At 35.5% G+C, this 23,196-nt stretch overlaps 2 protein-coding genes across 6 annotated transcripts; one reads left to right on the top strand and one right to left on the bottom strand.

Annotated features, from left to right (window-relative positions):
• Positions 1-2,584: 2,584 nt before the first annotated feature.
• Positions 2,585-6,232, top strand: LOC100243854 (protein LOL1). Of its 5 annotated transcripts, none has more exons than XM_019224426.2 (6): positions 2,585-2,695; positions 2,967-3,168; positions 3,656-3,769; positions 3,929-4,042; positions 4,172-4,281; positions 4,616-5,900. In XM_019224426.2, exons 2-6 carry the CDS (start codon positions 3,108-3,110, stop codon positions 4,649-4,651), a joined length of 435 nt encoding a protein of 144 aa, XP_019079971.1. In that variant the 5' UTR covers positions 2,585-2,695; positions 2,967-3,107; the 3' UTR covers positions 4,652-5,900. The 5 variants fall into 5 exon arrangements, with proteins under 5 accessions (XP_019079971.1, XP_002281099.1, XP_010663776.1 ...); XM_002281063.5 differs by having other exon boundaries at positions 2,586-2,695; positions 5,858-6,232; XM_010665474.3 differs by having other exon boundaries at positions 2,618-2,695; positions 3,011-3,168; positions 5,858-6,232.
• Positions 6,233-12,139: 5,907 nt separating this feature from the next.
• LOC100242061 (ferredoxin C 2, chloroplastic) lies at positions 12,140-22,660 on the bottom strand. Its single transcript, XM_002281095.5, has 6 exons — positions 22,272-22,660; positions 21,840-21,903; positions 15,473-15,561; positions 13,361-13,429; positions 12,580-12,624; positions 12,140-12,424 (listed from the first exon to the last, which is right to left on the bottom strand). The coding sequence occupies exons 1-6, from the start codon at positions 22,524-22,526 to the stop codon at positions 12,380-12,382; spliced, it is 567 nt and encodes a 188-aa protein (XP_002281131.1). The 5' UTR covers positions 22,527-22,660; the 3' UTR covers positions 12,140-12,379.
• Between the last annotated feature and the right edge of the window lie 536 nt (positions 22,661-23,196).

Here is a 23,196-nt window from a genome sequence, read left to right as displayed (position 1 = left end):
CTCCCAGATATAAACCCTAATGATTCCAAAGGCCTGTTTCAGATAAATGATTAGTGCAGGAAAAAACTTGCCCAGATCACAGGCAAATGAACAGTAAAATTATCAAATGCAGTGTGCCAAACAGAGGTGTTATTAACTAAAGCCAATATGGACTGAATAGACTGTTGCATGTCCACATTATCACATGACATTAAGCTTATCTTTTCTATAAGCTATCCGTATTCGTATGCCTAAAATGAGGTTTGTCGTAGATCTTTCTCCAACAGTATCAGGGCAAAAGCCCAAAACACTCGTCTTTTACTTATTTTTTGTGATTGACTTGATTGATTAACAACTAGATTGGGTCAAGTTGAATATACAAATCCATATCTCCTCCCATGGTACCTCCATCACTCAAAATGATTACACATCTCGTCCTAGAATTTTAAGAACCCATGTCCTAAAATATAGTCAAATGTTGATCTAGTCTTTTTGAAGCAAACAAACTAGCCCTAGACATGAAGGGTTACAGATTGAGTGAAAAAGTAGTCATCAAAATTTGTATTTGAGTAAAATATAAGCTGAATTATTGATGGATTTTTCTAGAACTTTGGCAAGAATATCCAATTGGCATCCGGTTGAAGTGGGGAGAAAAGGCCAAGACAAGTACAAAATGTGGTCCCTTTGTTAGCATGTTTATCTATCAAGCCTGCAATGATTTTTTGTATTCTTCTCCAAACTAATAAATGCCACTGCCCATACTACATGGACTTCTCATTTCTGCCGCTTTTTGTCCCTCCCCCCACCACGTTCGTTAAAATATCATATATCTACACTTTTCTTCTTCTTGGAAGCCTTACAAATGTTGTTCTCTTTCTCTTTCAACATTCATAATTGTTTAAGCTCTGGGGTTTCTAATTGATTCATAATCTTCAGCTATCTTTAGATTTCAAGTGACTGAAGAGCTCCCTTGTTTTAGACAGATCTTCAGCTAACACCACATGCATAGAAGCAGATATATTCAGATAAAATGAACTAGACTTTCCTCATGCTGATTCCCCTCTTTCCACTAGTGTAACATCATCATCATCAACAAAAAGAAGTCAGAGCAGAAATAATTAACCCAATTTTTAGCTTGTGGTTCCCCATCGAAACATTTAGGTGAAATTACTGGGCATGTGATATGGGACACCATCATGTTGTTCCCTTTGGGTAAAACTACAGGTTTTACCGTTTGATAGCAACATGACGACGCCAATGTGCTCATTATCTCAACACCCATTGTTGAACATCCCAGATAATAAAAACTTGTTTTAAGTGCAAAAGCATCATGTTCTGATCCTTCTCTAATTTTGTTCCCCTTTACCATTCTTCATGTTCTTTATGCCAGATCAAATGAAAGTTATATCCCTTTCCCTGTTACCATCCAAGAGAGTAAAATGGATAAACCTTTCTACCATGACATCAATACTCAAAAGAAGTAGGAAGCATCAAGTATCAGTCATACCTGGTGCTGCTTTGTGACAGGTGGCATATATACGACATAAGGTGGTACTGCACGACATCATGGCATCATCCGATACATGATTCAGGGCATTTTACCACCAATCCGGTTAGCCCCATAATTCTAGCCTCAGATTCAGGTGGTGTTTGTTTTTTTGGCTTTTTGACGAAAATAATTTGTTTGTTTTCAAAATTTAGATTGTTTGTTTTTCTAATTTTTTATAACTTATTATAAGATTTTTACTAAATAAAAAAAAACTAAAATATGTAACTTTTTCTAAATAGAAAAAACAACATATTGATTTTTCTTTATTTTTTAATACTTAATAGAAATAAAATACTATAAAAATAAACAACCTAATATTTAATACTATTAAGTATTAAGGATCTATTTAAAATTAAGTAAAAAAACAAACGCCTCACTCATACGTCCTTGTCACCATACAGTATTGGCAGCCAAAATTGTTTTAATACGAAAACAGTTGGATCAACAGCCTGCAGGTATTATCAATGGCCTTTTTCTTTTGGTAGCAAAGACAGCAAAACTAAGCAAAAACAATAGACACACATGCATTTTGTGCAAATTTTCCAAGGCAGATCCTAGTATGAGATGCATAAAATGAATAGTGTAAGTAGAAGCACGGAAATCTGTGATTTCACGGATCAGAAGGGAACAGAGATAGACCCAGCTCATGTCAGAAGATTAGTTTCATGATCAACATGGGCCTAGGTGTTTTGTACCCTGCGAGGCATGATCCAGGCCTGCCCATGAGCCCAACATTAATTGATTTTCAGCATATATTAGCCCAATGGGGTATTAATTGCCCATAACAGATTACAGCAACTCCCAAAAACTCATGATAATGCAAGGACACAGGAACCCCAGAAAGGAGCGTGTGGCTTAACACATCACTCACGTGCATGCAATGTAAAACACTAAAAGCAGAGAGAGAGAGGTGGGGCACAGTGTTTCTGGCAAAGCTGATCTTGATATGCCACCAACAGAAAAGGAAGACTGTCTTTGTATGTGAAACAGAAGAAAGCGAAAGCTTCACTGCACCTTGTAAGAAGTTAAGAACTGAGACAAGGGAAAAGGTAAAAAGAAAAAACTTTCACTTGACACCACCTTTTCTCACTCTGCCTTTGTGCGTTTATATCCTCTCTCTCTCTCTCTCTCTCTCTCTCTCTTTTTCTCACTCTGCAACTTGCAAAGGTATGCGTTCGCCCCACTTCACAATGTTTAACTGAATTTGATTGCTTGAGAGTGTCATTGGGCTTTTCTCTGTTTCTGGGTACCTACAATAAAGCTACATGTATGGTTTTGAGTGGAAATTTTTTCAACTGGGTAATGGGTCTTTTATTGTTTATGTAATTTTCTCACTCTCTTCATCGTCTTGCTATTTTTCTTGGGATTTTTCTATAAAATGGTATGGTTTTCCTTCACAATCCTGATGTTTTCTTGGGCTTATTTTGATCTGTCTCAGCAAATGCATTTGCAGTTCTCCTTTTAAGTTTCTCTGCTTTCCAGAAATGGCGAGGATGGGAGAAATATTGATGCTGTCTGGGCCAAAGGCAGGAAGCTTTTAAGAGCTTGGCAGAGAAAACATACCCTTGCAAGGATTACAATGCCGGTTCCTCTTGCTCCATACCCGACGCCCCCAGTGCCATTTACACAGCCTGCAAATGGTATCTTCCTCAGTTCTACACTATTCTTAGTTTGAAACCAATGTGAATTCTCTTTCCATTTGGTAGCCCAATAAACAGAGAACAAAAGAATCCTTAGGATCTAACAACAATCTGGGAAAAAGAATAGCTGTTATAAGATCCAAATTTCCTTTTCTTCTCTTCCACCTTCTGGTCAACCAAACCAGGTCTAGTTACACAATTAGCAGAGAAATTGAAAGATCAATAAAGAAAAATCCAAGCATTTCACTTGAAGAAAATACTAGGAGAGTTGGGTAAGGAAGAGATTCTGCAATTACCTAAGTAGCTGATTCAGGAAGGGTCAATGTTACCCAATCCAGTGACCAACAAGATTTGTCTCACCAAGTGTCCTATAGGGCATGGTCCATATAATCTCCTCAGTCTTGCAGCAATAAAGAGTTGCTCTGCTTTTTTCAGTAATTTATAACTAGCGATCTAATTTCTAAAAGAAGCTTCTGTCGGTCATCAGGTGCACAGAGCCAACTTGTATGTTCTGGTTGTCGAAACCTTCTACTCTATCCAGTTGGAGCAAAGTCTGTATGCTGTGCTGTTTGCAATGTAGTCACAGCTGTTCCACTGCCTGGTATGTTTGCTAGTCTTCTTGGCTCACATGACCCTGCCATATTATATAAACTGAATAAGTTAATTTTATTCTTGTAATTTTCATTTCTATCTGGACTAGATAATTGGAAAGGCCTGAGCACAATCACTTCCCTGTAATAATTTTTGTAACATTGAATAGGCACAGAAATGGCTCAGCTGGTCTGTGGGGGCTGCCACACCTTACTCATGTACATCCGTGGAGCAACAAGTGTACAGTGTTCATGTTGTCACACTATCAATCTAGCCTTGGAAGGTATAAATTTTGTGATGGCATAAATATCTTAATGAATTTAAGGTTTTTCTTTTTTACCCAAGAATATATAACTTTCAATATGTTTCTCAAGTTAAAAACTTTGTAAGCATCAAATGTATATTGTAACAGCAAATCAAGTTGCACATGTTAATTGCGGGAATTGCCGGATGCTGTTGATGTACCAATATGGAGCTAGATCTGTGAAATGTGCAGTTTGCAATTTTGTGACATCTGTTGGGGTAAGTACATAATTCATTCTACTTTATGCATTTAGTAAAATTGATGGGTAGCCTCGTTAACATAAACATCTCTTAAGATGTAAACACAAGCATGAAACAAGATAGAAATACTAACTGAAGTAGAGTTCAACCCTCAGTCAAAGAAGACCAACTTTATTCCTATTCAAGCAAAAGATGAATGATATTCAAAAGAGGTTCATGACTAAGAAGACACTAAAGGTGCATATAAAGTAGGAGCAAGTCCCAAATTGAAATTTTGCTGCCAGGTCTCTTACTTTAATGCCAACAAGCAATTGTTCTAAGCTGCATGATCTTATCCATTTCATCGATGCAGCATGACAAGAACCACCTGGTAATCAGACAAGCTTGAGGACATTTTGATGCTAGGCAGGTGGTTATAAATCAAAAGCCTTATCTCTTTCAACCCTTTACTTTTCCTATTATCAAGAAAATTCACTTTAAACAAATGCTCAAGCTTAAGGCCGAGACTGTCTAATCATCATTTCACTCAAGATTTTTCTAGGGACCCACAAGATTTAATCTTATCATCCAATCCTTGATCCTACCTATCCCATTGAGTTACATGGCTTCAAGTTTCTGGAGATATTTGGCCATATTGGCAAGGTGTGAAGCACTACTCCCATTCAATACTACAGATTCAAGATTGGTATCAGCCAATAACTACAAAATACTAGAACTCAATGATCTAGTATTGTCAACAAATAAGTTGTTTGATTAGTTTCTGAAATCATAATTCGTTTTTTTCCTAGCTTGTACAGAAACATCAATCTACAAAAATAATACTAGGTTCAATCATGAAGAATGATTTTCAGGACCTCAAATTTGGGTTTCTAGGCACATCTACATTCTAAATGTATAGTGAAATCCCATACCACTGTTTTGGTTTATATTTTTTCCCATTATGCTTTCCAATATCTTCTTATTTAGTTGTGCTGCATATGTATATAAGATATTATAGACACTCTAAAGTTTAGATTTCAACCACATTAAACATTATCTATGTATCACTATCACTTCTAAGAAGAAGCCATCTCCATCTCAGACCCTGAGTAAATCACTTTTGGGCAAGGGTTGGGCTTTCCTCAAATGTATCCTGAATTATAACATAATTTTCACATTATATCCGCAGCCTACACAGACCAAACATGGTCAAATTATCAGAATGCTATAATTTTGCTTTAATTAAGAAAAAATGTATTGGGGGTGGGAAAAGCAACAATAAAATAGTAGTAATACCAGTAGTAAGGCATAATACATTTTATTTGGTATGTTTATTTGTATTCCACTACATAAAGCATCACTAACCAATAACCATGCTGTAGGATAACTAGACGCTAAGTTAGTCACAACACCCACAGACCATTGATCCTATTGAATCATCAGTACATGATTCCTTCTTTTGCAATCTCAATTTTCTATTTTCAATCCTGGAAAAGAACAATATAAGCAACATGGTTAGAATATCAAAGAAAAAACCGAAAAAAGCTAGTTATATAGACTAAAATCTTTCTCCTATATTTTACTATATTTAATGTGTTCTTATTGGATGATACAGGCCTCAACAAGCTCTACTGAACACAAGTTCAACTGCTAAAAGTGATGAGAAGTTCTGTTATTACAGACTCTACAGCTTTGGTTCTTATATACATGGTATCCCACATGATTGCATCCCTCAACAAGAAGAGAACTCTCCTCAGACCACATGTATAGAGTTATTTTCCATTTGCGCGATCTATAAGAATAATTAGCTTTACCAGCAGGCTGGGTGTGTGAACGGCATTCTATGAGAAGATTTTTAGGCTGTGAGTTCATTTGAAAATTTTTGGATAAGAAAAACTTTGGTTTCTTTTACTTTGACAAGTGTGTATTGTATGAGTGGCATCAAGGACACTGGATCTATTTATTTTCATTAACTTTTATGTTTCTTGAACTGCCAAAAGTTCCAGATACCCACTGATGTTTTGCTGTCATTTAAGGCACATAATGCCTTGGACTGAATGATCCAAGAAAATTACTCATTCAGTTCAGCTATAAGAAATATTGAGCTTAATTTGAAAATGAAATGGTAAAAAGACAAGGGAAAACAGAATATTCGAAAAATTGCACTCTGTTGTCATGAATCTCTTCAGCTGGTCTTAGCTAAGCATTACACAAGCATGACTTCGATACAAAGGACCACCAAATATTACCCAATCAACACAATCCATTTCCATTTTGGATTCCCATTATCCTCGTTTGCCTTCAATTCAATGTCAGTCCTTAATGGCACAGTCATTGTCCTTTGCTGAGCACAATCACATCACTAAGTTTTCATTCATTTCTTGGTGTATCCCAGTTTTTCCTTTCCTGACACCAACCATCTCATATTTTCCACTCAAAGGAACATGTTCGACAATGATATCCAAATTTCGCTTTCCAATAAGATAAGGATTTTCTCTAAATCTCCCCTTCCAAAAAGATAAGGATTTTTCTCTAAATTTCCCCTTCCAATAAGATAAGGATTTTCCTCTATATTATGTCAATCACAAAAACTTCAAATGCAATTTCCACCACATTATCCATCCTACTATAGCTGTATAAACAATGCAATCTCCATCTTCCCCTCCCTATCGTTAAGTATTCATCAGACATCAATTTTAACAAGCGTTGCCACTTCTCCATATTTAAGCGAGATTGTATTGATGCATCAAACTTCAGATTTGGCTATCTCCTAACCATGTGATGCTAAATCATATTTCATACTTCTAAGCATCTATCCCAGCTCTGGACTCATGCAATTGGAACTCTTTCACGTCACTTATCTCACATCACAAAATTTAGAACTCAATTTTCTAGCTGGCTTTTCTTTCTTTCTTTCTTTCTTTCCTTCTTTATCTTTTTAAGATTTTACTTTTTATTAAAAACTTTACTTTCAAAATGAATTCACTGGTTCATCTTTTTGGAGATTTTAGCAATGAAGGTATAAAGAAAAAACTGCACAGATAAGAGAAATTCATAGGTAAATGGTTCAAAATCCTGGTAAGTACTGTTGGTGCAGTAATATCCAAAACTCCAAATGTGTTGTTATAGCAAATAAATAGTTCCTAAAATAAAGTGATATAAAATTAGAGAGACAAAGAGAGTGAAAGAGAGGGATTTGACTTCCAATCTTGTGGTGAGAACTTCTTATGTCTGACCATGTATAAATTATAAGAGAGAGAGAGAGAGAGAAGGAGATATTTGAGCTTCAATTTTGTGGTGAGAAGATTGATGTTTGAACATGTAAAAATTCTGAGGAATAGGTTGAGGCTATATCACGTGGTGAGTGTGATGTAAGAGTCATTTTCATTACCATATCATATAACCTGTAGGGAGCAAAGAAATCCTTCAGCTATACAGAAAGTCCTACGAAACTAGAACCACAGAAATATAGAAGTAAATATGCACTAATTTTCTCAAGTAATAAAAGGAATGCTAGTATTAATGTTTTGGTGACCCCTTAATTTAAGGCTGTGCCTAGAGATGGCATTTCCTTTCATTGAACTTAGTTTGGGGCTAGCATTTTAATCACATGGGGTTAGCAGCTCAAAACGAGCTATCTTATTCATTGGACCAAACCCCTCAATAAAAGTAAAATTTTCCAGCATAATATAAAAAAAGTTAATGCCTATGATGACTTCATTAGTTGATGTTATATCATTGATGGGCAACAAGCTATCCTATTCAATGGACCAAACTACCTCTACATTCTCCTTCTTTGTTATTTGTTTTTTCTTTTTAATTAATAATGTTCCTTTCTCTTACCACCTCATCTTTTTCCAAAGCATAAGGTTCTCCAGTGTGCCCCAGCTCTGTATTGCTGCTGAATCCATTTTAGTGGTGGATCCATTCCATTCTCTTCCTTTAAATGGGAATCTACTTCAAACTCAACCTTAACATTCTAGTATATCACAACATCCATACAGTTAGAGCTGATCTGATTTTTCACAGAGCTTCCATCCCTTACAACACCCCCTACACACAAAAATAATAATAAAAATCACTTCGTTAGGTATAAGCATGTTTCAAGCTCTCAGAACATTCAATTTGTCTTCTGTTCTCATGTCATTTTCTGAGATATTTCATCAGAACATAATATCAAAAAGGCATATTCTTCCTATGCTAATTGCTCTGGTAACATCATCCCATCTGTAGGCAACTAATGCTATCTCCTAGACCAAAACAACAGTACTTTGGGTCATGGACCCCAGGCCTGCCTGTGGGGATAAAGATTCAGGCATAATGTTAGGATGACCAATTTTCAATAGTAGAGCAAGTGTTGCTAAATTCAATAGAAGGGTTTCAAGCAAGCACTTCCCAATCATGCGTATGTGAATTTGGAATGCTGTCTTTCAATTATATCAGCTATAATGAGGAGACTTAGCACCTAAAAATATCAACGCAGCAGTCAGTTGTGAAACCTAAATGTCTTTTGACAAACACATGTGGGGCAAACTACTCCAAACAAACAATCCTCATCAGTTTGAAGGGGACCTTCAGACACAGCAAAATAAAACCTGACGTGGCAAGAAGGAAGTATTACATTGTAATGTAGTCAAAGACACAGCTTGTAATTACATTTTAGTTTGGTTAAGGTTAGTTTATGGTTAGCTTATTCGTTTTTGTCTCTTAAAGTACATAAATTGTTCTTCTTAAATTGTGTGACAGTTATGCTTTTAATTGGTGTATGAGCTGTTGCACATCTCAAGCATAAGGTGGACCTCCTCAAGAGATGATGTTTAACACTAGGCATAAAACAAAAGTCTGTGCTTTGAGACATTTCTCTTGTGCCTTTCCCTGGGGTGAGCCTCACCTTGAGACAGAGGCCACACAAGCATCATATGACTATGACAACTACATCTCAGTTTTTTACCAATTTTGACCCCCCAAATATTACAAAGTTTGGACAACTACCTTCACATGAAAAAATCTTGTTTCAGTCCCACATTTTGTTGTGTAGATGTCACCCACTTGTCTCCAATTTATATTCTTACAATAATTTATAAACTTTGTAGGGGGGAAAAAAAGGACAAAAGAAAAAGAAACAAAATACAGCCATAAGTGAACTATTCAATCAGAAGGTTCTCCATAGAAACCTATTTCTTAGGAAAAAAGAAAAACAAAAACCAAGACTACAACCGGTCTACCCTTTAACCTTATCCAAGAGGCAAGCAACCATGGTCTGTGTCAATTGTGTTATACCAGTCTTCATGGTCAGAAGAATCCAAAAACTAAAGATGTAATTTCTATTTCAATTGAACCCTTACTACAATGCAGGCCTTTCTTGATGGTTAACAATGCTAGATTTTCTATATCTGAAAGGGATGGAAAGCTAACCTTGTTTTGTCCGCAGTCTACTCTCTCCACATGCATTATGCTGATATCTTGAGTTATACCAGAATGACCTGGGGAAGAAAAATGTATAACATTCTAACATCAACTATGAAACTAGCTTAATCACAAAATCAGAACACATTCTAAAGGATATTAGGATAACCAACTGACAGTTGAAGGATAATTAACAAGTGGATAGTTTTCAAGATAGCCCTACCTTTAAAAACTTAAAATTGTGATTCTCTTTTACCTCATAAGAAGCAGACCCTTGTCCTATCTATCTCTACTCAACCACAACAGCAAACAGCATGAGTTGAAGCAAAGAATCCTAGCACCTGCTCACCAAATCCATATGTAGTTTCCCTCAGGAGACTTGACAGATTTTGCTTCCTTGGTTTCTGCTGAAGATAACTGCTGATATAGTTTTATAAAATACCATCTTCAGAGTCTTTTTTGTTCAGAATTCCCAAAGGGATTCTTGAGTTATGTGGAGATGCTAACTAAAAAAAATCTCGTATGATAGTTTTACATTGCCATTTCACTAGAAAGCTTATGACTGTTTCTTAGCTTTCTGTGAACAGAAAGACCTTCCATAATATGACAAACAAAATTTGCCCTTAAAATTGACTTCTCTGTTCATACTGTGTGAACTACAGAGCAAGCGGCTCATGGCGAAGAAAGTGCAGCTCAACTATAATGTGACAAATGATTGGGGAAAATTAACCAACTACTCAAAAGTATATATTCCATCATGCTGCATAGTGCGTATTCTGTGATTACTCAACTATATATAAAGTTAGCACTAAGGGAATCACACCTGTGTGGCATGTTAGTCTTGATGTCTGTCACGTGGCAGTAATGATGTTGGTGGATTGACAATGGATAGGATTATCATCAGAACCACCAATTGTAATTCACATTTCACTCTACTTGCTAAACCTGACTCCAATCCAGGAAAATAAGGAGCCTTGCCAACATTTTCCCCAGGCTCGTCTGGGAAACTGCCTACCTAGATTTGCCTGATATTGTGACCTAATTTTGTAATCTGCCCCTTGATTATCCTCCCTAAACATGTCATTATTTAATCTCTCCTCCAAGAACTTCAGCTAATTTTTCACAATCCTCAACATTCACAACCTTTAAAGAGCTGTCGTGCACCCCTTCTATACATTATATTAAGATTTTTGCATCTCTACCAGTCTGAAATGGCAAGAACCCAAAGCCACAGAAACATTGTGTTCAGATTTTCCAACAAGCAACGTACCTTCTTCATTTCTAGTAATTGAGGCTGTAGCTTCTGACTTTGCCTGTCTTTATAAGAATATCATCTTCTTAACCTCAATTACTCCTAGTCCTAACCTGCCTCAGATGATAGTTATATGAATTAACTGATGGCCTACAATAAGTAGCAGTTCTATGAGTACGAACTGATTGAAATTCTTTCCTCTAAACTGGCTTCATTCCTAGGAGGCTAGGACACTTATAGGTCATGAAATATCATCTACTCCAGGGGTCTATATTCCAATTTCTATAGTCCTAAGGATGACAACCTTCTATTTTCCTATCCAAGCAGCAGTCGATATATTTGAATCCAGATTCAGGCAACTGTCTTAATTAAACTCTGCAAGTTTCTGAGTCCATTTCACAATTGACAAATAAATGAACTAGGCCCCCTAGATCTTCGCTATATTAAGCAAAATCCATATCAACCTTCATCATATTGAGGAGAGTTCTCGTGGGTGTTGCTTAACTTGTTATCCTTTTAAACTTTCAATAAACAAGTAGACTCAAGTTACACAAGCAAGAGTTTAAGTTCTAGTGCTTCAATGAAAAGGACTTCTAATAATTCATTAGGCTATGAAAGACAATTCAGAGCAATGATAAAAGAATGAAATAAATAGGTTCAACAACCTTCATTGAACTACAATCAAGTTCACCTTCACAAGGAACTGCATAAAACCTGCAATCTCCTAAGAAAAAATTATAAAACTTGAATATGTTTTCTATAAGCATCATCACCTATGTATTGTACTTATAGTAGTACCTATTCATAACTAATTTAAAAGTATCCTCCCTTCAAAGTTGATTTCCTCTCTTTTGTAATTGCTTCTGTGCAATAGTGAGAAGAAATCCTTGTGCAAATAACCCTTACAACCTTTTTCCACCTATTCACTATGTATTTGTATTCCTGCCTTTATCAAATAATCCAAGTATCAGTTGATCAATTGATCTGTCTATGTCATCATCCACGTCTCATCTTTCTGCTGGCTTGCTCAAAAAAAAAATATTTTGGCTGTAAAAATGAGCAATGCCCATTCCTCTTCTCAGAAAGAGGGCTTCGGTGGCTTAGCTGACCAGTACAACTGAAGGTTGGGAAATTACGATCTTTCTGACATTGGGTCACCAACCAAAAGAGAATGTCCAGCAACAGCTTATGAGCTATCAGATTCAAAAAAAAAAAAACCAAAAAAACAAAAAAATGATATCCACTAGCAACAAGGAAATTTACTTCATAGAAGTAGTTATTATCTCAAAGATAACAACATCCAATTCTACAGGCCATCCATAGATTGCAAGGAATATCTACTCAACAATCATATTACAAAAGGGCCAGAAGAATGTTAGAATTAAAAAGAGAGAAAAGGACAAAAAGTGGGAGGGGAAAAAGGTACAATCTATAGGTTCTGGTGGACAGATCCTTGCTTCTAGTCTGATTTTAGACTGCTTACTCATCACCCATGGCTAACTCCAATGCATAGTCATCCCTTTCCTGCACATTAGACATGTTGTATAAGTAAGATAACCCTAAAACCAAATGAGAGCATTTGATGTTAGCTCCTCTTATCATTTACATCCCTCTCTGTTTCATTTTTCTATTATAGAATTCTATGTTTGAGAACTTTTTTTGAGAATCACAGAACTTACTATAGGTCCACGCGCAAAATATCTTCCAAATTGAAGCCAATATACCTGTAAATAACAAGTGCTTCACATTTCCATGACACAAATTAACAATAACAACAACATAGTAAAAAATAATAAGAGAGAGGGAGAGAGATGAAGAAGAAAAAGATGAAAGAAAGCAAAAAAGGGTAAATGAACAATGCTACAAAAAACAGAAGTTGCAAACTTTAAGAGTTCCAAAAGCAAAATATGCAATTCAAAAGAAAATTTCACCCACACATGTTCCCAAACAAAAATTCTTCAGGCACGATATCACATCTATTAGCTTAAAAGAGCCCTACAGGATTGGTCCTGCAATTCTTGATGGGGCAAAGGAAGAATACCTCCAGGCAATTGAGCAATGCACAAATCTAAAATGTGATCTTGAGTAAATAGAGTGATTACCTCAAGTGATTGTAAAGAACTAAAACATCACACCCTTGCACATGCATGTGCATGTGTACACATAGACATACATATATTATCAAATCCTAAAAGCAATCCTCGACATTTGCTACAACATAGCACCATTTTAGTTGCCACTAAGAGAGGATGATTTCATTTGAAATGCTATTCAAACATATAATCAAACCCCAAAATTTGATCCTTGACATATGCTAAAAATAGGCTTCTCTTAACTGCAACAAAGAAAGGATAATTTCACCTCAAATGCTATTTAAAATCACCATGGAACAATTTCATTCCAATCTAAACATGCAGTTTATATTTTCTTTAATTGGATGGATGTAATTCCACACATTACCTCATCCTCATCTTGAGTTTCTACTTCAATATCAGATGACGGGAAGCCAACACAAAGAAGTGCATAACCCTGCATTGCAGAGGAAATAAAATTAACCTCCTTATCAGCTTTCAACACACTACGATACAAGCTATAAAAGTCCCGCATAAAATATTTTCTAGCTGTATCCCCTATAAAAAAATATAAAAATCCAGCATGAAAATTTCCATGATTTAAGGCTCCTTTTCCTCAGGTGCAATAAAAATATATAGTTTGTGGAATAAAAATAAGATAAATAAGAAACTAATGAACCACTTTTGAGTCCACAATACATGTAATGTTCAAGTTTCAACTATGGAGATGGTGAGTTTAGATACTTACTGGAGATCCAACTAACAACACTGAGTGGCTAAAAGAACCAAAATCTATGTTGAATCCAATGAGTACATTTAGAGAAATATACAAACATTGTTTCAAATGGTCTTACACACCTTCCTAGTTTGTCAAATTTCCTCTTTACTGTCAATATTTTTAAATGCTTTTGCAGTCATTTCTTTAGGAGTTAACTCAATATTGAATAGGTAAACCAAAATTTTCTGCCAATGAGAAAAACACTATTAGGTTGCCCACTAGCCACTGATTTGCTCCTTTAGGTTAGGTCCATTGTTTTAAAAGGGAGGCGTTTTGGTTAAATGAAACGAGGCGTAAGCCTAGAGGCAAAACGAGGTGTAAGCCTCAATTTAAACAAATAAATAATTATAAAAAATTATAAAAAAATCAGAAAAATACTTATAAAGTTACAAGGCCTAAACTTCATAATGATGAAGCTAATTATTTATCACTATTAATAGTTTCTAATTTGGTTCCTTTTTCTCTCTTCAAAAAATGCTCTTTCTTATAGTTTCATCAAATAATTTCAACATTAATGTCACTATCACTAGTAGGATCCTCCAAGGAATGAATATGATTATATCTAATTGCTATATTATCCTTCCTATCAATGTTAATATCCACTAATTCTTCTTCTTCATCCACCAACTGTATTGGTTTTTTTTTTTTTTTTTTCCCTAATATCCATCAAGAATAAAATAATGATTATATATGAGATTAGCCACTAGCACAATTAACGCTTTCCCTATTCTATTTCTTCTTTTCCTTTTTATTTGATAGGCAACAATTCCCTATTGTTTCTTTTCAATCTCTCTTTTTCCCTTCCATTTAGAGGGTTAATTGGAAGCCAACTAAGTTCTTTTCATAAAAGGTTTAACCAAATCAGGATATCAGAAGTCCACAAAAGCATGGATGATAATAGAACCCATTAAAACTCATTGAATATTGAGGCTTAAGTCTCTTATAAAATATATACTAAAAGCCCACAAAGGTTGAAAACCCTTTGGATATTTGAGGCTTAGACCTCAATAGCTTGAAGCTATAGCCTCAAAGCTGAAAGCCTCGATGGTGTGAGGCTTAAGCCTCAATTACCCTAACTAAGGCTATAGCCTCAAGGCTAATCGCAAAGCCTCAAGGCATAAGCCTCAAAAGCCTTTTAAAACATTGGTTAGGTCCTAATTTACATGCCAACTAAGGATGGTACTCAAAAAGTGAATTCATATGTAAATAGAGAATATTTCCCTCTCTCAAGGAGATATTTGAAAGTTAGTAGGCAAAGGTCATCTTTTCAATTCAGATAAATTATTTGAAATTTATCATTTTAACTTTCATTAAGAATGCATCATGGATCTTAGGAGCAACAGCTTATACTAAAAAGATTGGCTTAGTATGGATATTGGATATTGGATATTGGATATTGTTGATTAAAAAATAACTCAGATTATAGAATCAACATGAGAAATTTAGGTTAATGTTGTTTCATCAAATGCATGATACACATTAAAGAGAGACTAATAAACTGATTACAAGAATGTAATATCAGTACAAGAAAGAAAATTCTCCGAAAACTCAGCCTCTAATATGGAATTTAAGTAAAACATGCAAACTAAACAGAAAGTTGATCTAAGTGAGAAATGGCAACAACTAAAGGAAAAAATGTATCTAATTGTTTATCAAAAACAAATAAGTAAATAAACAATAGACTATATTCCATTAACCTAAAAGAAAGGCAATTATCCATGCCTTTGATTTCAGTTCAGCAGATATCCCTAGCGCTTCTGGCTGTCTAATTTGTCCAGATTTTATACGAACAGCACAGCTAGTACAACAACCTGCATATAAGAATCTTCTTGTTAGTATGTTATTCATAATTAAAACAGCAAATACTACTCCATCTCCAAGTATTTTATATATAGTCTGATTACTCACTTTGGGAGTAAGTTTTTTGAACTACCATACCTTTCATCACCTCAAAGTAAGATTGGATACTTTCCTTTTATCATTTGGATCACAGAATGGTGGCAATATGCCTTCTGTTATCCATAATACAGATTCCATGAGACCATAATTTCTATTTTCTTTCTCTTCAGCCAGAAGTGAAAATTTCAGAAACATTTTCACTTCAATTTTTTAAATATTGTTAGGTTTGCAATTTTCCTTTTCTTTTTAGCATAAGCAAAAAAGAATTTAATTATAAGGCACCTAACAAAACAAGGTGGCATCCTGTAAGCTTTGAAATTTTGCCTCTAACATCGCATCATGTCTTCTTTGCAATTGCATGTGCAAGTGCAAATGCAATTAACATGTGCTAGCTTATTAAATACCTCTCTATTGCGAGAGCCACAAGGTTCACTACTCTATGAAAAGAGTCCAACCTAATACACTTGTCTACATGTGGGCCACATACACAAAATACATGCTGACATTACAATGTGATATTGATACACATGCAAGTCAAAGTGGGGAAACCAAAGAAACTGAGGGAAGCATGCGAAGGGCAGCAGTAGCAACAAGGTTAGAAGGACCTGACTGAACTGTCTTTCAAGTCTCTAACATGGTATCGAGGATAGTGCTGATCCATCACACAAGCAATCAACTTAAGATCACCTAAGGGTATTTTTGTATGATTGTAGTAAAGAATTTTTAAATCTCTTAAAGCCTTCCCATAATTGAGCTTTAGCAAAAATCATGTTCTCTTTGGTGGAAAGGCCTGATTATGATTGATATATTTTTTTTGATAGATACTGATTATGATTGATATATGAGGAATTGTAGCAATTATTACCCAGGTTATTATTTTAGGAATAAGATTTCATCAACTAATGAGCACCTGGTACATTGCAGGTTGAGGATGAGATTGAACACATGCCACTATCCGATTCATTCCTTGACCCCTCTCAAAGTATCATGGCAAGACATTGTCCACCCTTGTTGTGGGAGGAGACATGTTTGTTTGGTTAGCCCTCTTTTTATCTACTGAAGTAAAACCCTAAAGCAACATTTTGGCCAAGAAAACTAAGACAAAGTTCTATAATACCACAGAACTTTGCAACCCTATCAAGTATCTGAGTATAAAACATGGGTAAAGGATGTTTACCAAAGTGTAAGTAGGAAGTAGCATTCACTACGTAGAAAAACTACATGATTATAATAACTACCACATTAAGTGTTGAGAACATACTCAAGCTATTAGGCATAACACCTTCGAGGTAGGTAATTGTTGGAGTTTGGGAGAAACAAGAGAGAATTATTTTCTTTTTCTTATTTTGTCTAAGGTCTTGTTACAAGGCTATATATTAAACAAAGCTTTTGACTCTAGAATCTAAATAAGGAAACAGCGAATCTAACAAGGAAACAAATTAATCGAAGCAAAATTTTTGGATCTACATTATATTGTGCAACTATACAATACTTAACTATGGTAACTATATGACATGGTCAACAATCTAGTCCTAAATCTTCCAACACTCCCCCTCAAATTGGTGCAAAGATATTTTGCATTCCCAACTTGTCAATCATTTGTTGAAATATTAAACTTGGGAGTCCTTTAGTGAGAACATTAGCTAGCTGATTAGCAATACATATATATGGTGTGCACACTTAACCACGATCCATATTTTCCTTTATAAAATGTCTATCAACCTCTACATGTTTGGTTCGATTGTGATAGACCGGGTTGTGAGCTATGTTGACGGTTGTCACAACAATATCATAAGTTCTTGAAATTTAATCTTGAGATTCTGAGGTATGATCTTAATCCAAAGAAGTTCACAAATACCTCGTGTCACGGTTCTAAATTCTGTTTCAGCCCTTGAACGGGCTACTAATGATTGTTTCTTACTTTTCCAAGTGACAAGATCACCTCCCAAGAAAGTACAATATGCAATGGTTGATCACCTATCCATAATGGATCCGACCCAGTCTGCATCTGTGTAGGGTTCTAACCTCAACTCTCTACCCTTCTTAAACAAGACACCCTTACTAGGAGTTGTCTTCAGATATCTCAAAATCCAGTATACAGCTTCTAGGTGGGTTTTAAGTGGAGCATGCATGAATTGAATTACCCTACTTATGGCATATGCAATGTCTGGTCTTGTGTGTGACAAGTAAATTAGCTTTCCCACCATCCGTTGGTAGTTGCCTCGGTCAATCGGTTAGCTTTCGAATTTCTCTTCTAGAATGTGATTATGTTCAATAGGTGTCTTGGCTAGTTTACACCTAAGCATACCTATCTCTTTGAGTAAATCTTTTATATACTTTTGTTGAGAAATTAATAATCCTTGGTTTGATCTAACCAGCTTAAGTCCAAGGAAATATTGAAGCTTGCCCAAGTCCTTGATTTCAAATTATTTAGCTAAGTATGATTTTAGCGCCATAATCTCTTCTTGGTCATCTCCAATGACAACAATATCATCAACATACACAATTAAGGTTGTAATTTTCTCTAGATGAGCATGTTTGATAAATAGTGTGTGATCACTTTGGCTTTGATGATAACCTCTCCTCACTATAGCTTTCATAAATCTTCCAAACCATGCCCAAGGAGATTGCTTGAGACTATATAGTGATTTTTTTAGTTTACATACCTTATTTGCCCATGACTCCTTTTCATATCCTAGTGGAATATCCATGTATACTTCCTCTTCTAGATCTCCATGGAGGAAAGCATTTTTCACATCAAATTGTTGTAGGGGCCAATCAAAATTTGTTGCCAATGAATTAGAATTCTGATGGTGTTCATCTTGGCTACTGGAGCAAAAGTCTCCTAGTAATCAATGTCATATGTTTGTGTATACTCCTTAGCAACCAATCTTGCCTTATACCTCTCCAAGGTGCCATTAGCTTTGTATTTAACATTGAAGATCCACTTACATCCCACAGTTTTCTTCCCTTTTGGTAGCTCCACTATATCCCAAGTTTGATTTTTTTCCAAGGCTCTCATTTCCTCATCCATGCCCTTCCTCCATAGCTCAAACATGATAGCTTCTTGGACAGTACAAGGAACTTCATGAGAGGATATTTGTGTGAGAAATGTCTGAAACCGAGGTAAAAGATGCTGAAAAGACACAAATTAAGAGATAGGGTGATGGGTGCTAGACCTAACTCCTTTCCTAATGGCAATAGGCAAATTCAAATCATAATTAGTATCAAAAGCTTGAGTTTCATTTTCATTACCTGTCACAAGGTCAAAGATTGAAACATGTGAAGTGATTATAGACTTCTTCCTCTTTCAATACACATTGGAGATAGGAGTTTTAGGCCTTTCATTCTTGATCTTCAGAGACTTTGAAGTACTTGAGATCTGAGTTGGTTCAATGAACTCAATAGATGGATTTTGACTATGAGAATCATGACTCAAAGACTCATTGGGACCAGAATTTGAACTTGTACCAAAAGTGGAACCAGGAGTACCAGAATTAGAACTAGGACCAGTACCAGGATGTGTACTTGTACCAGAATGAAACCAGAGTGTGTACTTGTACCAGTACCAGAAATGGAACCAAGACCAGGACCAGTACCAATATTTCTACCTAGATCAGTAGTTGCACTAGGCATGGGGCAATATACCACACTTGGAATAGGTAAAGGCTGATTAGACTCCCACCATCTATCTTCTCCTAGTTTGCTCTCCCCATGAAGATAGGTGTCCTCAAAGTATACTTGATTTTCCATAAAGGTAACATCCACGGTGACATATTTTCATTTTGTTGGAGGATAAAATTTGTACCCCTTTTGAGTGGATGAATGGCCTAAAAACAAACACTTGATTGCTCTAGGATCAAATTTTCCCTGCAAGTGACTATGAATGTTCACATGACAAACACACCCAAATATTTTTGAAGGTAGAGACCCAAACCCTTGGAAATTAGGAAACAAAGTTGAGAGATTACTCATGGGAGATTGGTATTCAAGAACACGAGATGGCATTCGATTTATCAAATATGCAGCTGTAAGAATAGCTTCCCCCCAATAAATTTTTGGGACTTTCATTTGGAAAAGAAGTGATCTGGCAACATCAAGAAGATGTTGGTTTTTCCTTTCTACAACCCCATTTTGTTGAGGTGTGTCAACACAAGATGAATGATGAAGAATACCCTCCTTTTGAAGATAGGTGATGAGATCTTGATTGAAGTATTCTTTGTCATTTTCAGATCTTTGTGTTTGTATTTTTGCCCCAAATTGAGTGCTAATGAATTTGTGGAAGGTAGGGAAAATGGATGAAACCTCAAATTTAGATTTCATTAGGTATACTCAAGTAGTTTGAGTACAATCATCTACAAAGGTGACAAACCGTCTAGAACTAGAAGTGTTAGGAACACGAGAGGGACCCCAAACATTGGAATTTATCAAACTAAATGGAGATAAAAATTTTGGAGTTTTCAAAGGAAAAGATACACGATGATGTTTAGCAAACTCATAAATTACACAATGGAAAATTTCTATTTTATTGTTTTCAAACAAGGAAGAAACAACTTTTACAGCATAGAAAATGGAGGATGTCCTAAACGTCTATGCCATAGACAAACTTGATCTATCCTTTCTTGATAGGTAGTAGAAACCAAGCCTTGAGACCCTACACTATTATTCACCAGATCCTGCTTCCAGGTAGTAGAGACCATCTTTTAACTCAACATGCCCAATCATCTTTCCTGTAACAAAGTCCTGAAAAATGCAGCCAGTGGAATTGAATATAACAGAACAATTTAGGTCTTTAGTGAGTTTTCCTATAGACAACAAATTGTAAGATAGATTTGGAACATGAACGACAGATTTTAGAAATAAAATTGGTGATATTTGAACACTTCCTTTTCCCACTATAGAAGAAAAAGATCCATCAGCCACTTTGATTTTTTTATTTTCTTGAACAAGGAGAATATGTAGAGAAATTTTTTTAGGAGCCAATCATATGGTCTGAAGCACCTAAATCAATGATCCACGTAGCAAGATAATCATTTTTGGAGATAACTAACACATAGCTATTACCTGATTGAGCCATGGAGCAAGAACTTGATTTTGGAACTGATTCTGAGGTTTGGTTCTCAAACTGGTTTAACAGCTTTCTTAGCTTCTCAATGTCACTTTGGCTGAACATTGTAGCCTCTTGAGAATCCTCTACAGCAGTTGTTTGGTGGGCTTCTCCAGATTTTGGTGTGTGGTGTCCTCCTTTGTTGCCAACTCCCTTCAAGTTTTGAGGTTTCCCATGCAATTTCGAACACATCTCTTTAGTGTGTCTTGGTAGATGTCTTGGTTTATGGCAATAATCACACCATAATTTATCCGTGTCCACCATCCTCTTGCCTTCTCTCATATATTTTCCAGCAATAGAAAGAGGTTTAGAGACTGCCAAAGCTGAATTTTCAGGTATAGGATTTCTATAATTTCCAACCATCAGTTCCTTACTACACTCCTCCCATCGAACCTGGGCAAATGCTTCATCCATAGACGGAAATGGTTCTCTGCCTAATACTTGGCCACTAGCCTGGTCAAACTCTAGATTAAGACCCACCAAAAATTGGAATACTCTCTCCCTTTCCAGTATTTCTTTGTATCAGTGGTTGATTCCATCTCCAGGTTCTGGTATAAATCTAGTTCCAGCAACAATCCTTTGAGAGTATTGTAGTACTCTGTAAAAATTGAGGACCCTTGCTTGGTGTTAATAATATGTCGTTTCAACTCAAATATTTGTGAAGAAACACCTACCTTGGAGTAGGTTTTTGAGACTGCTTCCCAAATGTCTCTAGCAGTAGGTAGAAGCAGGTAGGTCTCACTGATTTCCATCTTGTCATCTCTCACTTAGCCACTGTGACATGTCATTAGAAATTGATAAATTATCATGCAGAATCTCACTCTACTATTGGCCTATGTGTGGTCCAATTAGTTAACTTCTCACCAATATTCATTTTTTTGCACATATTTGTACCACTAATTATATAATCAGATTTAAACCTTTCATGTTAAGAACTAGAGGACACATTCGACAGTGCACATTTCAATTTTGAATAGAAAGAGATATGAAGCAGTGTATAGAATATTTGAAAAGCATAAGAAACAGACGTGTAGGATAGAGTGAAGAACAGACATAAAACATTTTGAACTAACAGGACAATACCGTGCCTGCAAGCAAATGGAAGGGATATGTTCTGAGATTCAGCAGTGTGCAATATGTACTGGTCCTGCATTTGAATCCATCAGTACACCAAATCTCTCTAAGCAATTAGAACAATGATAAAAACAATAAGAGGCACAACTGCAAAGTTTTCATTCTTCCAATTCCCAAGAAAACGAAAAATATCCACTTCATAAGACATGTAAAATTATTCAGCTAAGTTAATTTCATCTTTCATTTTCTCAGGAAACAAACAGACCGCAAATTTCCTTTTTCCCTTTTTTCCTCAAATTTTTCTTGGCAACCAAACAGGGCTCCGGTTTGCTTTCTCAAATGCCAAACAATAAACACGAATAAAAATCTAAAATTCAAAAAAAAATCTACTTCAGTTTCTTTTTTTCCTTTCCCGGCAGCCAAGAGTATCAAAAGACACACCTCGGGAACGAAGAATTCGTGAACCACTCCTCGTTGTCTGTCGTGAACAGTAACCTTGTGGGTGGGTATTGAAGGAGAATAGCCACCTGCGAGACCGGTGACTCCGACCGGGGTTTGAAGCTCCGATGTTGTTTTACGCCTGCATTTTAAGGAATTGTATGGAAAATTGGTGATTGATGGGGAAGAAAGTTTCCGGTAAAGTGTGGGTTGTCGGTGGATTGAAGTGCAGGAATTGCAGAGTGGTAGAAGATCCATGGATGATTCCCTCCTTCTCTCTTCTCCCCTTCACTTAGAACGTTCTTTAAGCTCCACGGACTGTTAACAGATAATGGAGGAGGGTGTTGTAAATTCAGAACTAGTATTTGCACCGAGTGGAATGTGCACACGATCCATTGACCGTTGGATCGTCGTCTTTTTCAAATATGTACAATCCACTCAAACTGCGGCCCCATTGCTGATGTTTTCCTATACTCGTTTTTTAAAATTATTTTTAAGTTGGAAGAAGAAATAAATTTGCATATTTTAAAAATAAAATTGTTGGAAAGTTGTTTTCAAAAACACCTTTTAGAAAAAAAAAAAAAAAAAAAAACTAAGAACTCGTTTGAATAAGTTTTATGATTAAAAATAAATAATTTTATAATGTTATGATAAATTTATAAAATATTTTTTATAAAAAAATTATACTAGTTTAGCATATATTATAAAAATATGGATATTAACAAATTGATTTTATTAATAAATTTAAAAATAAAGAAAGTTTAATTTTTTTCAAATGTGTAAATAGAGTTTTCATTACACATAGGCATTTAATATTAAACAAATTCAAAGAATTCTAGATTAGTTTTGATTTAGTCTATAATTAATTAGCAATTAATTAGGTAGATTTTTTTAATTTTAAATTATTATTAAAAATTAGATACATAAT

The sequence above is a fragment of the Vitis vinifera genome, chromosome 2 (genome assembly GCF_030704535.1).
Source record: "Vitis vinifera cultivar Pinot Noir 40024 chromosome 2, ASM3070453v1".
Taxonomy (NCBI): domain Eukaryota; kingdom Viridiplantae; phylum Streptophyta; class Magnoliopsida; order Vitales; family Vitaceae; genus Vitis; species Vitis vinifera.
This window is presented reverse-complemented; position numbering and strand designations above follow the sequence as displayed.